The sequence below is a fragment of the Mizuhopecten yessoensis genome, unplaced genomic scaffold (genome assembly GCF_002113885.1).
Source record: "Mizuhopecten yessoensis strain PY_sf001 unplaced genomic scaffold, ASM211388v2 scaffold5503, whole genome shotgun sequence".
NCBI classification, from domain to species: Eukaryota; Metazoa; Mollusca; class Bivalvia; order Pectinida; family Pectinidae; genus Mizuhopecten; species Mizuhopecten yessoensis.
In genome coordinates, this window is record NW_018406081.1 from 825,325 (window position 1) to 844,220 (window position 18,896).

Here is an 18,896-nt window from a genome sequence, read left to right on the forward strand (position 1 = left end):
GTACTGTTTCTAAGCTCCTGTAAACGTTTGTCTTGAATTCACTTGCATCTGTAAACTGTATCCATGTTTTTCTGGCAGAAATTTCATTGAAAGTTATTATAGACGTTACGTTATTCTGCAGTTCTGAAATTCCTACTTACTTAAGATGTTCATTTATAACTGATATTTTCGTATTGTTTATTTTTTTAAAGAACCAACGATGTGTGTTCATATCAATAAAACGGATAATGACACAATAGACGGACATTTCCTGTGCCCAATGACCAACGATTCTAAAGAAGAGACCAAATGCTGTGGAGAGGCAGACGGACAATTTTGTTGTAAACCAGTAGTAGCTGGAGGCCGGAAACCACCGGCACATGACGAAACGACGTAAGTATGGTATCCAATCGGGAACCGTCGGCACTTTCCGTAAACGAAAAAATACTTTCTCGTTCACAGAAAGTTCCGACGGTTTCCGATTGGTAATGTACAATTTCATTTATACATTCTTATGTTGTAATAATTATTCAAAGATAATTGAAGACCCGAATAATCAGTTGTCCCTCGAATTTTTATGTAAATAGAAAATTCGTTGAATATTGCCACCTGAGTGGAGAGAGTGAGAGGCCGGATGAACGGCCGGGGCTTATAAAATCCTAATCTTTCACAATCAAGAGTAAATTTCGTATAGAATATAGATGCAGTCGTTTCTGCAGTGTGTAAACTGATTTCGTTATTTGAAAAACATGTTTATTTCTAAAATAGTTTCAGAAGTATACAGTTGTAAGGGTGATGCTATTTCTCGATCATTAGTATACTTATTAATGCTGCGTTTCTCTATCAACTGAAGTCTTTGTCAAGCCACGGACACAAGAAGCAGTACACAAAATAACGCTATACGTAAGCTACAGATTATTGTACAGTTATTGTGCAATTGATAAATTATATGCGTGCTCGCTTGGCCGTTTGTTGTGCATCTTTAATTTTGCGACTGATCGGAAAAACAAGATCACCGCTATCTTGGATTTTGCCAGTTTTATAATGTTATCATTATTTCCGGTAAGAAGTACTAGACAGATCTTTCTCAAATTTCAGTGATAGGTGCTCCTTGTTACACATTAAGTATTGTATCAGTAAATAGGTCAAATGACAACATCACTTAGAAAGATAATTTCATTAGTAAAAAACAGTAGGTGCATTTACTGTTTACATATCTCAATCCAACAGATACAAGAAAAAAACCCAGATCAGTTTTGCATAGAACTCATGAAGACGGTAACGTGTACGATGGTGGACACAAAGATCCCTTTCAAACGTGACTTGTATTTCTGTTTCAGGATGCTGCTAATGTTGATTCCCCTCTTTGTGGTCCCGATAAGCCTTTGTCTTATTCTTTACTGTTGCTGCTGTCAACGTAGACCGGAAGTGCATTCTGGGAAATTAGTATGGATACGGAAATCTAATAAAAAAGAAAGTGAGTACTGTAACAGCCACTGAAAAACGAACTTTATCGATGTATACCTCCAGCACATATACATACAAACACGCATACATAACACATGTACACACATGGAGACACGGCCTTAAATTAACAAAATATCAACAAACAAAACCAATCATTAAAGATAAACAGACTAGCAGTCCAGCACACTTAAATTGAATTGCCCTGAAATAGTAGAAATTACTTTGACTAGGTTAAGGTTATATTTGAGAAGTCGAAGTCGTCTGTTCTATTTATATTTTATTCACCGCAATGTTATTTAATGAGCCACACTCTAGATCTAGGGAATGAACTCCTGTAATAAGACATATTGTAACATCATTCAATGGTAAGGGGAGGGGGGAGGCGAAAACTAAACTGCAGCGAAAAAGTCCCGGTATAAAGTATTTAACTTGGGCTAAAACCCTCGTAAATATATATACATCAACATCTCGTGCAATCTAAGACGGCAGGTGAGTACGTGCAATCTAAGACGGCAAGTGAGTACGTGCAATCTAAGACGGCAGGTGAGCACGTGCAATCTAAGAGGGCAGGTGAGCACATGCAATCTAAGACGGCAGGTGAGCACATGCAATCTAAGACGGCAGGTGAGCACGTGCAATCTAAGACGGCAGGTGGGCACATGCAATCTAAGACGGCAGGTGATCACATGCAATCTAAGACGGCAGGTGAGTACGTGCAATCTAAGACGGCAAGTGAGTACGTGCAATCTAAGACTGCAGGTGAGCACGTGCAATCTAAGAGGGCAGGTGAGCTCATGCAATCTAAGACGGCAGGTGAGCACATGAAATCTAAGACGGCAGGTGAGCACATGCCATCTAAGACGGCAGGTGAGCACGTGCAATCTAAGACGGCAGGTGAGCAGGTGCAATCTAAGACGGCAGGTGAGCACGTGCATTCTAAGACGGCAGGTGAGCACATTTGTTACATTTGATACATTGTACCTAGATTTACTCAGATTTAATGCTGAACTTGACTAGCGCCATAAGTATTTTTTGTGGCGGTTCGTGATGTCATTTGATTTAGTTTGATGTCTGTTCGGTTCTTGTTTTAATTTTCCTTTTCATATCGTCACAATGGCAGCGTGACATACTTTAGATCCCTTTTTCTTCTGTCCGTTTAACATGAATCTACGATAATGCAACTATATGAAATAAATGCCGAATTTTGATAAATTTATTAAGATTTCTATGTAAATAAAACCTTTTAAAATGGAAATCAAAGTATTGAATATCTTTCAGTTGACATTAGTATCATTTGGAACGTGAGAATTCAACCCGAAGCACATGCGCTCTTCCTGAAATTGGTCACGTGCCAGTTAACATTTATATTGATAAAGCTTTCCGATGCTTAACAAAACCAAGTCAAATGTACATAAAAATTAAAGATTAATTAGTAAAGTTATCAATACTTTTCATTTTCTGTTTGCCCTCTAGTTATTCTTTCTATGACAACCATATTTGGGTAAATCCTGATCCCTCGCGCCTACCCGACAGCCCTCGATATAATATGATATTATTGACATTATTATTTAATCAGTACAGCACACACGCACAATTAGGTAAGTCATGGACAATGGTTAGCTTTTCAAGATTACTGAACATTATGTGTTTAAGTAATAAAGGGTTGGATACGGGAAAGATAATTATCCAACTATGGTATTTGCAGCAGATAACTTAAGATTGCCCCAGTGTCTCACTAACAAGGGACACAAATAGAAGTCCCCGGTACCCAATACACCCACATTAGACGCCTCATAGGTCCTATCCACAGAGGAATACTTGAAGCCGATTCTTGTGTGATATCCCCGAATCTTCGTTAGGAATAACCTTTGGAGAACGCGATTTAAACTGTTCAGAACACACAAGAGAGAAATTAGCTATTTCCGGTAAATAATTTATTAACAATATAATATTAGGGCTATTTAATGAGACTATTAGACATTTGGGTCTATATTGTGTTACAAGTACACCATTCCCTGTCCTACCCTGTAATTGTCCTATTATCATTGATAATTCCAGTCACTACACTCGCTCTCCTAGACAGTAATTATTTTATTGTCATTGAACCGTCCCAAGCGCCATCTTAATAGAATCGTACCACTATATAATCACTTATGCGCAGAATTATGATCAAAGGGTGATTCCTTTAAATTGGTTACATTATCTACATATTCCGTCTTTGCGTATTGCAGAGTTATCTTCTCTTTTGAGCAGATATTGATTGTTACGTCATTGGTTTGTGTGTGAGAAAATTACGTTGTTTTGTCAAAAATTGATGACGTTACTCTCACAAACAAATGACGTAACCATCAAAAAATACCTGCTCACAAGAGAAGATAACTCTGTAATATGAAAAGACGGAATACCCTCGGAGATACCTTACTGACACAACTAGTGCATATTTTGTAGAATGTCAATGCCATGATGTATAATTTTAAAGTCCGTTCAAAACCCATTCCGTTGGTATCTACTCTCTCTTGGTTTTTCCCCTATAAATACTTTAAACATGAAAGTTTATTCTGTTGACTTTAAGTGCAACTGATGAGTTTTAAATTGAATTAATGATCATATATTGCACAGCATGTATGTTTTTTGGCTTTTTGCAATAATACAAAATTAAAAATAGATGCTTACTTACTTAAAACATGTACCCATAGCTTTTATTGATATACAATAGCGTCTAAAACATCTTAATTCTTCTCTTTTACTGTTTAACTGGTAAGGTAAAGTATGTGTTGATGGTCATTTTATCAATGTGGCAAATTACACTTTTGTTATTTTCAAAAACACTAAACCAATCAACAAGCGAGCAGGATTAAGTGTGAACAATAATTAGCAATGGGATTCGTTTCTTTTGTTTTTGTACACAAACGTTTTTTAGAAACTAAATGTTACAACCTTTCGAAAACATCTGTTTCCTTTTTCAAGCAGTGGGTGAATTTCCGATTTTTTGGTCTATGAACAGCCGAAAGCAACTCATTTATAGCAACGGTATGCTGAATCGGTGAAGTCAGCTGTCTAATTTGTATAGATGTTTCTGAACGCATTATTCATGTCCAGAGAGATTCTTTGACCCCCCCCCCGGGAGATTCTTTGCAATTAGAATGAACACCACGAGCGTTTTCAAAACATGAACATTGCAGTGTTCCTTATTCCCCTGAATATAACTGATACCATTACCACTTCAAGTTTTTGTTTTATTCACGGGAACTCTATAGTATAATCTTTAAAGTTCATTTTGGTTGGCTCCACATAATACTGATGTTGCCTTTTTTGCACAGTTTATCTGTCAGAAGGTGGAGTGAATCCGACTGAACAGCCTGATACTGAGCTAATAGGCTTTACTGAACGTGTGGACGGTCAGAACAGCACTGGTAAGTTAATCAGGGTCGTCATACAATTCGAAAAATGTTTAGGCATTTACGTCAAAAGTTGATTTTTATATTTACAGCTAGATACTCTACAAGAGACTGAAATATCAAAGTACAGTTTGAGTGGTCATTAGATCATGACCTCTCAGGAAATGTCGTTATGTCGTTATGTCATTGTGAAATCATAATCAAATTGTAAACTGACATACAAATGTTCATCTTATACTAGACATTGGCACATTCACCTGTGAACGTCATGGACAGACTAGCTACACTTCAAAGAGACAAAAACAGCGCTGTCATAGATAGTCATCAGTTCAAACATTTCGAAAATTAGGGGGAAAAACCCTTTTTGTTTGCATAGCTTAACCATACAGAAATTATCTTCTAATTTCGTAAACATAATGTATGTCGCAGATGATGAGGTTAATAGTACAATTTAGATTGTTTATAAGAGAAACGATGGCGTAAAAGCGGCTTATTGAGAGACGGAAAGTCTGCGTGATAGTACCTGATTAAAACAATGACCTATACTTATGTATAATTATAAGGTAATTTCTGAATAAATCAATAACTTGTTTGTAATGTAACAAAGCAAATACTACAAATTAAACACGCCCAGTTGGCATGTTCAAAGATTACCAGCGGCTCCGCATCATTTGATGTCCAGCACCTAACGGTAACGGTATTATGCATCATGCTATCTATAGATTAATGTACCAGCACGCATGTGTATTGTAACTAAAAGAACAAAAACGGTGTCGAAATTGTTGAATATCGAATGCCGAAGTCATCGCGACATTTCGTTCGTCGGAAATAACTCTGACAATTCCGGCAATATCTCGCTGAGAGACAAATTATTTCATGCAAAAAAATACAGCATGTTTCCGACAGAAAATCGGATTATTATATATCGCAGTTTTGTACAATTTTCAAGCTGAAAAGAATAACAAAAAATACACAATATACATGAATATGTATACAATGTACACGAATTTGACTCAAGTGAGAGTGATCCTGTTATGGAGAACCAAAGTCAAGAGAGCCAATCAGAATACCGCGTTGTTTGCATGACTCTATAAGACCGCATAATGAATAATGTTTGTATATTTAGAACAATTACACCACCGAAGCTCAAATGACGTAAGCAAAACCGGAAACACCGAGGAGGAGGGTACGAAAACCCATGTGTCTCATTCAGGCCAGGAGATGACTGTGCCTTTAATCAATATACTGGCCAGTACACCAGGTAAGTTATTACGTATGATATTGTTTATCAGGTACGTCATGTTGTTAGGATTCAGTACACCAGGTAAGTGATTACGTATCCTATTGTTTATCAGGTACGTCATGTTGTTAGGATACAGTACACCAGGTAAGTTATTACGTATGATATTGTGTATCAGGTAGGTCATGTTGTTAGGATGCAGTACACCAGGTAAGTGATTACGTATGATATTGTTTATCAGGTACATCATGTTGTTAGGATTCAGTACACCAGGTAAGTGATTACGTATGGTATTGTTTATCAGGGACGTCATGTTGTTAGGATACAGTACACCAGGTAAATGATTACGTATGGTATTGTGTATCAGGTACGTCATGTTGTAAGGATGCAGTACACCAGGTAAGTGATTACGTATGATATTGTTTATCAGGTACGTCATGTTGTTAGGATACAGTACACCAGGTACGTTATTACGTATGGTATTGTTTATCAGGTACGTCATGTTGTTAGGATACATTACACCAGGTAAGTGATTACGTATGGTATTGTGTATCAGGTACGTCATGTTGTTAGGATTCAGTACACCAGGTAAGTGATTACGTATGGTATTGTTTATCAGGTACGTCATGTTGTTAGGATACAGTACACCAGGTAAGTGATTTCGTATGATATTGTGTATCGGGTACGTCATGTTGTTAGGATACAGTACACCAGGTAAATGATTACGTATGATATTGTGTATCAGGTACGTCATGTTGTTAGGATACAGTACACCAGGTAAGTGATTACGTATGATATTGTGTATCGGGTACGTCATGTTGTTAGGATGCAGTACACCAGGTAAGCGATTACGTATGATATTGTTTATCAACACTTCAGGTAAGATAGTAAAATGTATGGACACGGCACGTCAAAATGAAATAATAATGAAAAATTACGCGTTACGACTCTTTATAAATGATCGTGGTGAGGATGTGTTACGTTGGCAACCGTTTGAACTCAATTTACATGTATTCTATACACATGTATCTACAATTTATATAAAAATGTATTCGCGTGTAGATAGTTTTAGGCTAATCAGCCCAACGCCAAAAGTACGAGCATATCCATACACATATCGAAGCTTTCATAAGTTAATAAGCATTGACTGTTTACAAGATGCTGGGGCTATAAGGCCATTATTGGGTCCTTGCGGATTTTGCTGTTACTGTGTTGAAACATATTCCAAACTTTTGATTTTACAAAATACTTAAGAACAATATTTTTCAGTTTTTCCATCCGAAAGCATCTTCTGACTTAAATTTCCAATCGTGACATTTTTATATATAATATGAAATGCTCATATATAACATTTTAACTGTTTTGACTGGAATAGCGGATGGACCATAAACCATATACAAGACAGTCTATATTTCTGTTATGGACACCGACAATGCTTATAAATTATTTCTTCCGTTTTTTGTAGATCAAGAACAGTGACACCAGTGCTCATCACAAACGGATAAGAAAAGGATATCTATTAAAAATGGCACATGCATCCTTCTGGCTAAGAGACGAAGATTTCTTTAGCTACATTCTAGCTTTAAATTGTGAACAAAATTCTAGGAATTAATGGAAAATGATATATCAAAACAGTGAAGACTTTTACGGAAAATACCGGAGTGTAAGCAGTTTAATTATATTATCTTATCAGCTATCATTGATGCATTTCATGATAATGTGAGCTTGCAGAACCATGTGAAAAATCAATCAATATTTATATGGTACTGGGGTATACACTGCAGTTACATTTCCGTAGAAAATGTCCGTCTCACAGAAACATGGTTTCTTGTTTAAAATGTTTTATTGTGTTATATTTCTGACAACAAATGTCAATATCATGTTTTAAGAGGTAATATTATGAGTTTAAGTCAGAAACTTAGCATTAAGAACTTAACATTTCCTATAGTCGTTTCATTTTTATAAGATTTAAAAGCTCGGTGAAAGCAGGTACGGTTACTATTAATATCAACCCGTTGAAATGTCTTATCTAAAGCCACAATTAAACTATATGTAATTTGGATACAATGAACATGTACTTTAGTGAATAATAAGTAATAACGTTAGATGGGTGTGGGCTTGAGGATGCGTGATATTGGTTCCCTAAAATAATAGCAATTTATCGAGGCGATCTAGCATTTCATAGCATTTAGTGTGGTTATAAATGAGCGTGACATCTTATGACCAATTTCAATTTCATTAAATAATCTAGGTGATACGGTCCCCGGTTTCTCATGAATACACTGCTACCGTTTCCGCTGTATTTCACCATAGATTTTGTAGTTTCGGATGACCACAACCATCATCTTTTGAAGCCGGTTCCTAACCTTCATACTGGTATACTTCATAGAATGTGTCATATCGTAGCACTCAGAAGATACTGTTTTTAGTATCTGTAGACGAACTACTGAGTATTTATTATGAAGGCAACAACAGCCTTAATACCATACAATAGTCAAAACTAACGTAGCTATGCAACATGTTTAAAATTCAAGTTCAATTCAACATAAACAACCATGAACTTCAAACACATACAGCTGATTGCAACTTGAAAGTTTATAATAAAACAGTATGTCGAAAATTAATTTCACTGAAACATACAGCCGTCTCGTCCTTCTAAGACTTATCAGCAATGATAGGGACCAACGATGTGCAAATCCAAATTTGTTTCGACTCCTTTTTTTTCAAACGGAAGGGATGGTCAGTGAAACCACTATATTATGTGCATTTTGCAAACAAGAGGAGAACTCCTTAATTTCAAATAACGTAATGAATACGGCGTATATAGAATGAACCTTGCCAACACACAAAAGCGGTTATGTGGCTATCAAGGTTACGGCAAATTGCATATCTGTATTCCAATGTTAAATTGGGGTCTATGAATATGACATATCAGAAGATAAACAACTACAGGGGCCGTACCAATCTTTAGGGAGCTTGTAGATCCTTAATGCGTGTCTTAACTAGACATTCTCATCTGCTGGTAAACGATTAGTCGCAATTTAATGCGCGTGAATATTACACTATTAATGTGAAGTAATGTTGTCGACTGTAAAAATCAATTACTTTGGTCGAGATGATTTAGCTTCCATTTCCGTTCTACCAGTAAACATCAGTGTTAAGCTACTTACACAATACACCCACAGATCATGAACTCATTCCATATATATAACTTAAGCTTACGGTATATGAGAGATTGAGATTTTTTCACCGTCGATGTTGCACCTGAGAGCAGAGTCAAGGCATAACTGATGAAATATTTCAATATTTATTTAAAAGGTCAACATCAACAGGCTTCGTCTCTTTATAACAAATATGATGAACATCTCGTACATAACAATAACCCCAAGCTTTGCATTATTAATTTACCCCAAATCGAAAAAAATGTACAATTCCTGAACAGTCTTTGGCTCATAAGTTCTACTGGAGTCGATATCATTTGATATATCTAAATTTCAATGGTTAGTTGAGTTTACTAAAAATGTACCGAAATTTGATTGCGAAATTCATACTCTCATCCAAACCATCCTGTTGGTTGTTATCTTCTTAACAGCTTTCCATTCCGCCTTTTCGTTTTGCAGAGTTATCTGCTCTTGTGAGCACGTATTTATTGTTACATCATCAGTTTGTGGGAGAAAAATTCGTCGTTTTCTCAACGTTCTCTCACAAACAAATGACGTAACAATCAATACCTGCTCACAAGAGCAGATAACTCTGCAATACGAAAAGACGGAATTTACTGACACAATATATTGTTTTCTACTATGACTGCATGCATTATTTATATGGAAGATGTAGTTTGCACTTGAATGTAGATGTACATTTTTAATTGACATAATCAATACAAAAGTAAAGATCTAAGCTATTTCCTTTGAATTTCTACAGCCTGAACTGTGCAGAATAATGCAAAACATCACATTATTAAAAAATGGTAAGGTTTTATAATCAAAACACGACTTTGTATTTCATTTTTTTAAGGTGTCATTTTGAATTTTAAAATGTATAGTTTTATTAAAAATGTCAATATCATCAATACAAGCTGTACGCAAACACTGTGCCAATATGTCTTGTAAAACCTACAGTTTTTAAGATATTAAGTAGCGTTTCTTCATGTGTCTTATCCTTGCATTTGTAATACATATTTAACAATTTTGAAATATTTATCATATGTTTTGTTCATTAACTTCAGGCTATATATGCACAAGTATTCCGTGAATTGTTATTTCATGTATGAGCGTGGTTCTGATCTGGACTACGTGGCTGTCGCGTGTCTATGCATTGAACCTATGTGTATACTTTGCCTCCACCGACAGTTCTTCGATATAATATATACACGAATGATTTAAAAGCAATCTTTTCTGTATTTGCATATGCACCTATGTTTCCCCTTCAGGCATTTTGGGTTTTCTCAATCCCAACTCATTGGATAAACCTACTAGAATCGAGTTGGTAAGCAGATTGATTACCCGTTTAATGAGTGACACCCTGGACGTTTTTCATTGGTGAATCTTTTAATTAAAACCCCAAGAAACAGTGTTTTGCGACGTCATTCTCCGATGTAATGCCATAATTCATTATAAATGATCCCCCGAACGGAGACAGGAGTAATGTACTCCCCAAAACAAAGTGGTTTTCTGTAAAAAAAATCGAAGATTATGGGAACGCCCTCTCCCAAATCCCCAAACTCGCGATGGTTAATCGTCATTTTTATTTAGCTCTAGTTAGTTGATTTTCGAACTTTGAAAGACACTTGGTAAACCTTTGAAAATTAACTAACTCGAGTGAGATTAACATGTTATTCAACCATGCATGATAACCAATCAGCATCCATTGAGGGACGTCTACATATACAATGGTGTACCTAGTAATACGAAAATGATTAAAACAAGGAGCTGCTTGTGCTAATGTCGGAAACATGGTTTATCAGGTTAGATATTATTATTATGACGTCAATTGCCAATCATATTATATCATACACTGTTTCACCGCTATTTTACTGTTTACGATCCTGTCACTTTAATCCTATCACCTTGACTTTCAAACCAACAAAACTTCTGAACTTAAACAACGTTCTAAATTCTCAAAATCAACGTTTATGAAAAACGTAAAATATCCATGATTTTTGTTTTGAAATAAGTCAACTCTAAAATAGAAACAATGAATGAATTGCGGATAATCGACCATTTTTGTAGGCACATGGCAATGTATACTATAGGAACATTTTAGTTAAGAAAGTTCATAATGTTCAGAAGGAGTAGTTACTGAGTCTAAGTCAAGCAATTAAGGAACATTTCGGTTAAGAACGTTCAAAGAGTTCGGAAGTAGTTCGTTACCGAAGCCGAGTCACAGTCAGACTTTTTCCTATGCAAGGAATATCTGTTCATGACGTGTTCAGTTCATCCGTGTCCTGTCTAATCCTATGCCTTTTTCTTAAACAAATGTATATATATTTTTTATCTACAACATCATGAAGTTGTTTATCTTTTTGTTGAACTGGAGGTGTATTTAGCATGATACATTCAGGAAGATTCATGCGTTTCTAACTGATCCCGCTCTCAGCAAATGACCTTAAGATTCATATTATTGTGTCGTGTTCTGCGATGCTGTCCAAGTAGTTTACACTGCAGCAATAGAGCACCCTTCTATTCTAAATGTGTGGTTGAACCAGTAGTACGTTCTCACGGCCGAGATTTTATTTAATCAAAACCACCATGCCTTATACGATATATATAATTATCACACTCAGATAAAATTCCAAAATATGTATTTATTCTTTTTCAAATTAAAGATGACAATCTTGCTTTAATCTGTTTAGGATGTTTGAATGAATAAGTACATTTTAAACGTATGTACCTATTTTTGAATAACACTTCGATATAGAACTGACACCGTGAACAGATTTTGTTTAAAATTTTATATAGAATATATTCAGTTTCATATATTTTAAGTCGATTGTTATTCATATTACGTTCATCACGAAATATAGCTGTTAAGAGGTAACTAGTTTTTACTGTGTATAAGTAGAATTAATTAGTGTAAGTGAATTAAACAAAATTGATATGAATTAGCACCGCTTTTTTTACGTCCTAACCTGTATTATGTGTAGTGAGTTACGCCGCTAACATATACACGTGCTAATACACTTACTATTCAGACACCTTTGACTGTCAGTGTATCAGGCAGCAATGTTAACTTAGCTTATTGAGCGTTGATAAATGCATTACGTTTTGTTTTACTTTGTGGTTGTTACATTGAAACACTGAACAATCAAAGAAAAAGGAAAATATTCGAAATTTCGAACATCGACGTTGTGGTACATTTTAGTTAAAAAGTGTTTAGAAATTTATTTTATATATATATTGTCCATGTTTGAAGACGTTTATTTACAAGATATTTATAATTACACATTCGGGCGAGAGAAAAAAACAACAGAACATGAGATAGCAATATGACTTGGAACTCTCGATCGTACAAGGGAAAGCCGGCCAAGGACTCTCTATCATGTAGCTATAGGCGAGGTATGGCCAAGGATTCTCAATGGGGGGACGGAAATCTGAATAGATCTTGTAAAAGCATCTTGAACTCAGTGCAAATCTACTCAATGTGTAGAAGTTCAAATTCATAAGTTTAATCTTTGTTACTTTGAAGAAAGGTAAAACATGTATCATTTGTTTACTTTAGTTTCATTTACTAAAGTGGTAACTGTTTTGTCAGTTTTTTATTGTTAATATTTATAGTCAGAGGGTTATATCGCTACCAATGTTTACAATAATCGTTGTTACTGTACTCGAATTTTACTATCGTTAACTATTTCCTAAGTAGTGACATAAGCAAGTGTCTACGTCTTATGCAGAACAAACGTACCCTTCAGGGCCACACCTTCTGTTTTTGTTGGGGTGCGTATTATCCTTTTCATTCTGTCCATCATGGCCTGTTTCTATGCGTTTACATTGATATTGAGATCCATATTAGTCATTGTCTCACGATATTTGTTTTCTGTTATACACACTAATCAAACAAATATCGTTATCTGTTAATAAAGACCATATCTATTGTGGAAAACGTTACAACTAAGGGAGTATTTGTTTGGTAATAATGCTGCTGTACCACAGAGAATGGACACCACAGATACCTAGAAATACTTAATGTAGGAGCAACAAAAGCGTTGTGTTTAAACGTACAACTGTCCAGGCAGACATATTAATTATTGATTTGAACTCCCAAGGCTTTTTCATCATAACTATCAAACGTAAAAAATACCAAAGGTCTTCATTGCAATCAATATTGTTTCTCATATATCACCACATGACAATACGTGTTGTCAGCAACAGGTAATTGTCATATTCTGTGATCTTACTCGCGCGTAACACTACAAAACAATCGTTAATGGAACTGGCTATTGTTTTGTACTATGTCGCTTAACAGACCGGAAATAAAAGTAATGCATATATGAATACACTTCTATATCAAAATCAAGATATCGTTATATCGGAATGTAAACGTCTATTGGAACAGTATTTGTTCTCCTATTTATCTTAGTCTATGATAAAAATATAAAAGTATATAAGCATCTCATACATTTTCCCTTTATTTTGTGTGAGTAACATTTTAAGTGTGTTGTTGTTTCCAATACCTAGTTGTGAGTATATTTCAACATTTTGGCTGGATATTTTTAAGATACTTAACTTAATATCTTGAAATCATGTCTTTAAATTCCCATCGGGTCGAAGTAGACCCAAATTAAACGATAAGTGATCAAGTTATGAAAAATATGTCACTAATATATCACCATATATTACTTTCCGTGTATGGAAGTTCATACACGACAAAGCATGTATCAACGGCCCGAATCGCCATGTAGAATACGAAATATTTAGTAACAGTATCTATTCCGGAGTTTATCCTTCGTATTTCAATCAGCTCCACTTATTGTACTCTTCCGTCTTTGCGTATTACAGAGTTATCTTCTCTAGAGAGCAGGTATTGATTGTTACGTCATTTGTGTTTGAGAGTAACGTCATCGGTTTGTGTGAGAAAACGACATAATTTTCTCACACAAACCCATGACGGAACAATCAATACCTGCTCTAAAGAGAAGATAACTCTGCAATACGCAAAGACGGAATTTAGACACTGCCAGTATATATCCTACCTTGTTTATAACATAATGTTTGTTAATTGCGTGTACACATTTATCTCTTAGTAAATTCCTACTGTGCGGTCCTGTATGACTTTATTGTGTTGACATGACGTCATGCCTTAAGCAAGCAAACCCGTCTCTGTTTCCTGTGAAACCGTTCTCATGCTCAAGCATAGATTCTGTGCTCAAACCAACTTTCTTGTAACTCGCTTAAATCTTGTCAAGCGATCAAAAAGTCAAATGTAAACATTGGAAACAGTTTCCGACTTAAAGTTTTTTCAATGTTTTTCCAAATCATTGAAAAAAAATTGTTTCTATGAATTTATAACGGGAAAAGGAAATTAGGCTTGAGCACAAATTTAATACTTGAGCATGAGAACGATTTCATGAATACGGACCCAGAATATTGTTTGTACTGGTATACAATACTATTACGTACACTGTCTTCCAAAATACTAATCAAACTTTATAAATCATAAAACATTGTTCCCATATGAAATCATAAAGATTAATTGTGTGACATTATTTTAGTATTTAATTGCTTTCAGTTAATACTCAATCCTACAAAGATAAAGGTCCGGTTCCTCAACGCCTGATGGTTTACTTTTTTTTTAGAAAAATCGAAAAAAATACAATAATTTTTGTGTTAAATTTTTGCTTTGATTTGTAAGTTTTTTTTTTTATATAAATAAACTTCCGGAAGGTTTTGCGTGAAATTAATGTCAACAAATAATAGTATGACAATTGAACCGTGCTTAATCAATGTTTATACTGCAAGCTTAAACTTACTGCAGTGTTCGTATCAGCTTAATTTTCTCTATGTTCACCGATAAACTTTTCAACTTTATAGTGCATTGCACACATAACACGACTAAAAGAGGCTAACGGATCGTGGCATTTGTCTAGCAACCCAATCTTGCTATGTCATCATAAATCATAAAAATTTCAATCTTTAGATACTAAAACTCCATGCAAACGATTTAAAATATCTTTATATGTGCTATGAATATTGTGATAATCTATAATCATATTTGTCTTTTCAAATATTGACATTTTTTTTATCAATGTATTAATCAATCGTCCTATTTGCTGTTAATTTGATGTTTTTTTGATTTTCAACAATAAAATTTTCTACTATTTGTACACATTCTAGTTTTCTATTACGTCGTTGAGACATTGAAATGAAATAGAACATCTTTTATAGAAAGTAATTTTGTGCCGCAACTGAAGTAAGCATTTGCATAGTGGTTCCCTGAAGGAATCCTGTCCCAGTGCACACAGTTGAGCCAAGAAACTTCAGTTGATGAGGTAGTTCAGTCGGTAAGACCGACAATAAAACAATCAAACATCTAGGCTTCAAATCCTGGGTTAGCCCTGCTTAAGTTTTTACACTAAAAATACCGTCATTAGGTTTTCCATTAAAGTCCCGCAAGAGATGGTTTTCTTTTCACAAATGATTTATCAAAGCTACAGTCATGCTGGAAACACTGTTTCTGGAAGCGTTGTGAGAAAAATTAACAGCTACATGTTTATTAAAAATATTGCTGAACCAATGATAATGGCATGTATTTAACTTGTTTAAGATTACCGTCTCATTTGGATGCTACAATAAATATAGATTAAAGGGTATTTTATAAACATATCTGCGGTCCACAGGACCTGTTAGAAAAAGGAAGTACACCAGACCTGCCAGGTTTAGTCATAACACTGTGTCGAAGTCGTTCACAAAGGAACAAGATGTTTTTTTTCATATCTCACTGCTTGTCAAGTCAAAAACAATATTAAAGTTTTGAGACAAACTGAGGTCTACAAGTTAGAACACTGTCTAACTGCTAGGGTTCGTCCATCTTCGATATCCAGAGGTTTCTCTGCAACCCTGGAATATGTCATAGCAAAACTGAAGGCACGAAGATGGCTGTTTGATTGGTATCTGGTAAAAAAAACCTGACCAATCGCTAGGCTGATACCTGTCCTTTGAAGATTACAAAGGAGCGATGCCCGACTTCAAAGCCTGTCATTTTTACCGTTACGTGACCGCGAGATTCTTTTGGTGTACATCAAAGGATCGAACTAGTCTTCTTGTCTCATCCACAAGGTGCTGCTGCATATTGAGCCTTCGATTTTGCTATGACATATTCCAGGGGTGAAGAGAGCGAAAATGCTGGATCTTGTGACAGACTCTGATCTACAAGATCTCCTTGGGATTTATGAGGATTTATAGAACATTGTGTCGCAACAATTAAGGGCTAGTCAGTCACACACCGCGGAATAAAACAACACTGTGTCGCTTCTCCAACTAGATTCATTAAAGGGCTTGTTTCCATGTGTGTAACGTATGCGTGTATGTGTGCTAGAGGCTGTGTATATCGGTATATTTGCCACCTTCAGTTAACGTCGATATGATGCCATCTGTAGTGTGCTACATGTACCTCACTGAATTACCATACTAAAGGTACCATGCACAGTATTCACCCGGTCATATACTGACATCTGAAAAAACAGTCACTATTAATCTGAATTGCCTTCCTCACATAGGTCTTCAAAATAAACAGAATTGGTTTGCCAAGGGAGGCATTATTAGCTATAAAGGTAAAGATTTGAAAACTGTATAGTTTAGAATTTTCGCAATTGAAATCTAATTTCGCTATATACGCGGTCAACAAAGATAAATCACATCACTCAAATACAAAAGTACCAAATTGAGGTTACTATTGTTACCTGGCATTGATTTCGAAATCTATTCTCCATGATCGTTACAACCGCGAAATATCAGTCCCGCAAAAATTAACAACTATACAGTACAGGTAAGTATTGGATAGGAATAGGCCAGGTCCCAACTGTGGAACACGTTATCATCACAAATGTGTTAGTATACATGTTTCATGTACTTTAATGATACATATGAAATTCCCTGTTTTTAAACACGTACAATATTAATGTATGAATTCACACGCACACTTCAGTCCTGCCACGACAATAGCAAGGTGGTGATCTACCAAACTGAGGTTCGGTTTGGTTTAATTTTGTTTAACGTCCTATAAATAGCTAAGGTCATTTAAGGACGTGCCTTCATGTGTGTAGTGTATGCGAGCATGCGTGTGTGTATGCAGGAGATAGGGTATGTTCCTTGCTTTCTTGCGATAGCGCGGATCTGATGCCGACTTTATAGTGCTATCTCACTGAAATACCATGCGGAAGGCAACAAGCATAGCATTCCGCCCGGTCACATTATACTGACAAGGGGTGAACCAACCGAGGACTAAAAGTACGCTGTATCGCTGCTAAATCTAGTCACAAACTGAGGGCTAAACGAATACTGTCGCTGTCCACGATAGTAAAATAACAGGACTGAAAGAAAACTGATTTGCTGCTGGAGCTGTTTAACGCAGGTAAAAAAATGGGTTCTACAAAATCTACTAGGGCTATTAAACAAGAGGCCCAATGGGCCTGCATCGCTCACTTTGTATAAATCTCACACTTTTAACCTTAAAAGTGATCTATATAAATCTCACACTTGTAAACTTAAAAGTGATCTAAAATAAAGCTACACGCAAAATATCAGTATTTATGATTAAAATTCATTCAAAAGACCCTGATAAATTTTTTAAAACATTTTACCCCACTGATTGAAAGTCGAACAAATTTTATAACCTTTCATCTCAGGATGCAACTTGCAAGGTATCAACATCCTGGGACCCATGGTTATTCAGAAGAGGTCGTTTACAAATTTTAAACAAATTTGACCCCTGTGACCTTGAATATAGGTCAAAGTCATTCACTTTAACAAACATGGTAGTACTTGATCCCAGCATGCTACTGACTAAATATCAACATCCTGAGCCTTTTGGTTATTCAGAACAAGCTGTTTGAATATTTTTAACATATTTGACCCCTGTGACCTTGAATATTGGTGAAGGTCATTAATTTAAACACACTTTGTTGCACTCCATCTCAGCATGTTACTGGCCAAGTATCATCACCCTGGGCATTTTGGTTATTGAGCAGAAGTTGTTTAAAGTTTTTAACATATTTGACCCCTGTGGCCTTTAATATGGGTGAAGGTCATTCATTTGAACACACTTTGTAGCTCTTCATCTCAGCATGCTACTGGCCAAATGTCATCACCCTGGGCATTTTGGTTATTCAGAAGAAGTTGTTTCAAGGTTTTTTAAAACAATTGACCCCTGTGACCTTGAAAATGGATGAAAGTCATTCATTAGGACAACGTTGGTAGCCCTTCATCCCAGCATGCTACTGGCCAAATATCATTATCCTAGGCCTCTAAGTTATTCAGAAGAAGTTGTTTAAAGTTTTTAACATATTTGACCCCTGTGACCTTGAAAATAAGTGAAGGTCATTTATTTGAACAAACTTTGTAGCCCTTCATCCCAGTTTGCTTCTGGCCAAATATCGTCACCCTAGGACTTGCGGTTATTAAGAAGAAGTTTTTTAAAGTAAAATATTGATGCCGGACGACAGACGCTGGACGGACGGACAACGGACGCTGCACCATGCCATAAGCTCACTTGGCCCTTCGGGCCAGGTGAGCTAAAAATGATGATTAACGTACCACTGACTCGCTGCTAGAAACACTGACAACTGAGTACCACTGTACCATTTTTGGAGTTAATGA

The 18,896-nt window shown here is 35.8% G+C and overlaps 1 protein-coding gene across 1 annotated transcript in view; it reads left to right on the forward strand.

Moving 5' to 3' along the window:
* Window positions 1-14,132, forward strand: part of LOC110450765 — a 35,607-nt gene extending 21,475 nt beyond the window's left edge. The window contains exons 3-7 of the mRNA XM_021498468.1: window positions 192-372; window positions 1,320-1,456; window positions 4,767-4,859; window positions 5,971-6,105; window positions 7,550-14,132. Of these exons, the coding sequence (XP_021354143.1) occupies window positions 192-372; window positions 1,320-1,456; window positions 4,767-4,859; window positions 5,971-6,105; window positions 7,550-7,563 (560 nt within the window). The 3' untranslated portion in view covers window positions 7,564-14,132. The remainder of the gene's footprint in view (window positions 1-191; window positions 373-1,319; window positions 1,457-4,766; window positions 4,860-5,970; window positions 6,106-7,549) is intronic.
* Window positions 14,133-18,896: the final 4,764 nt, after the last annotated feature.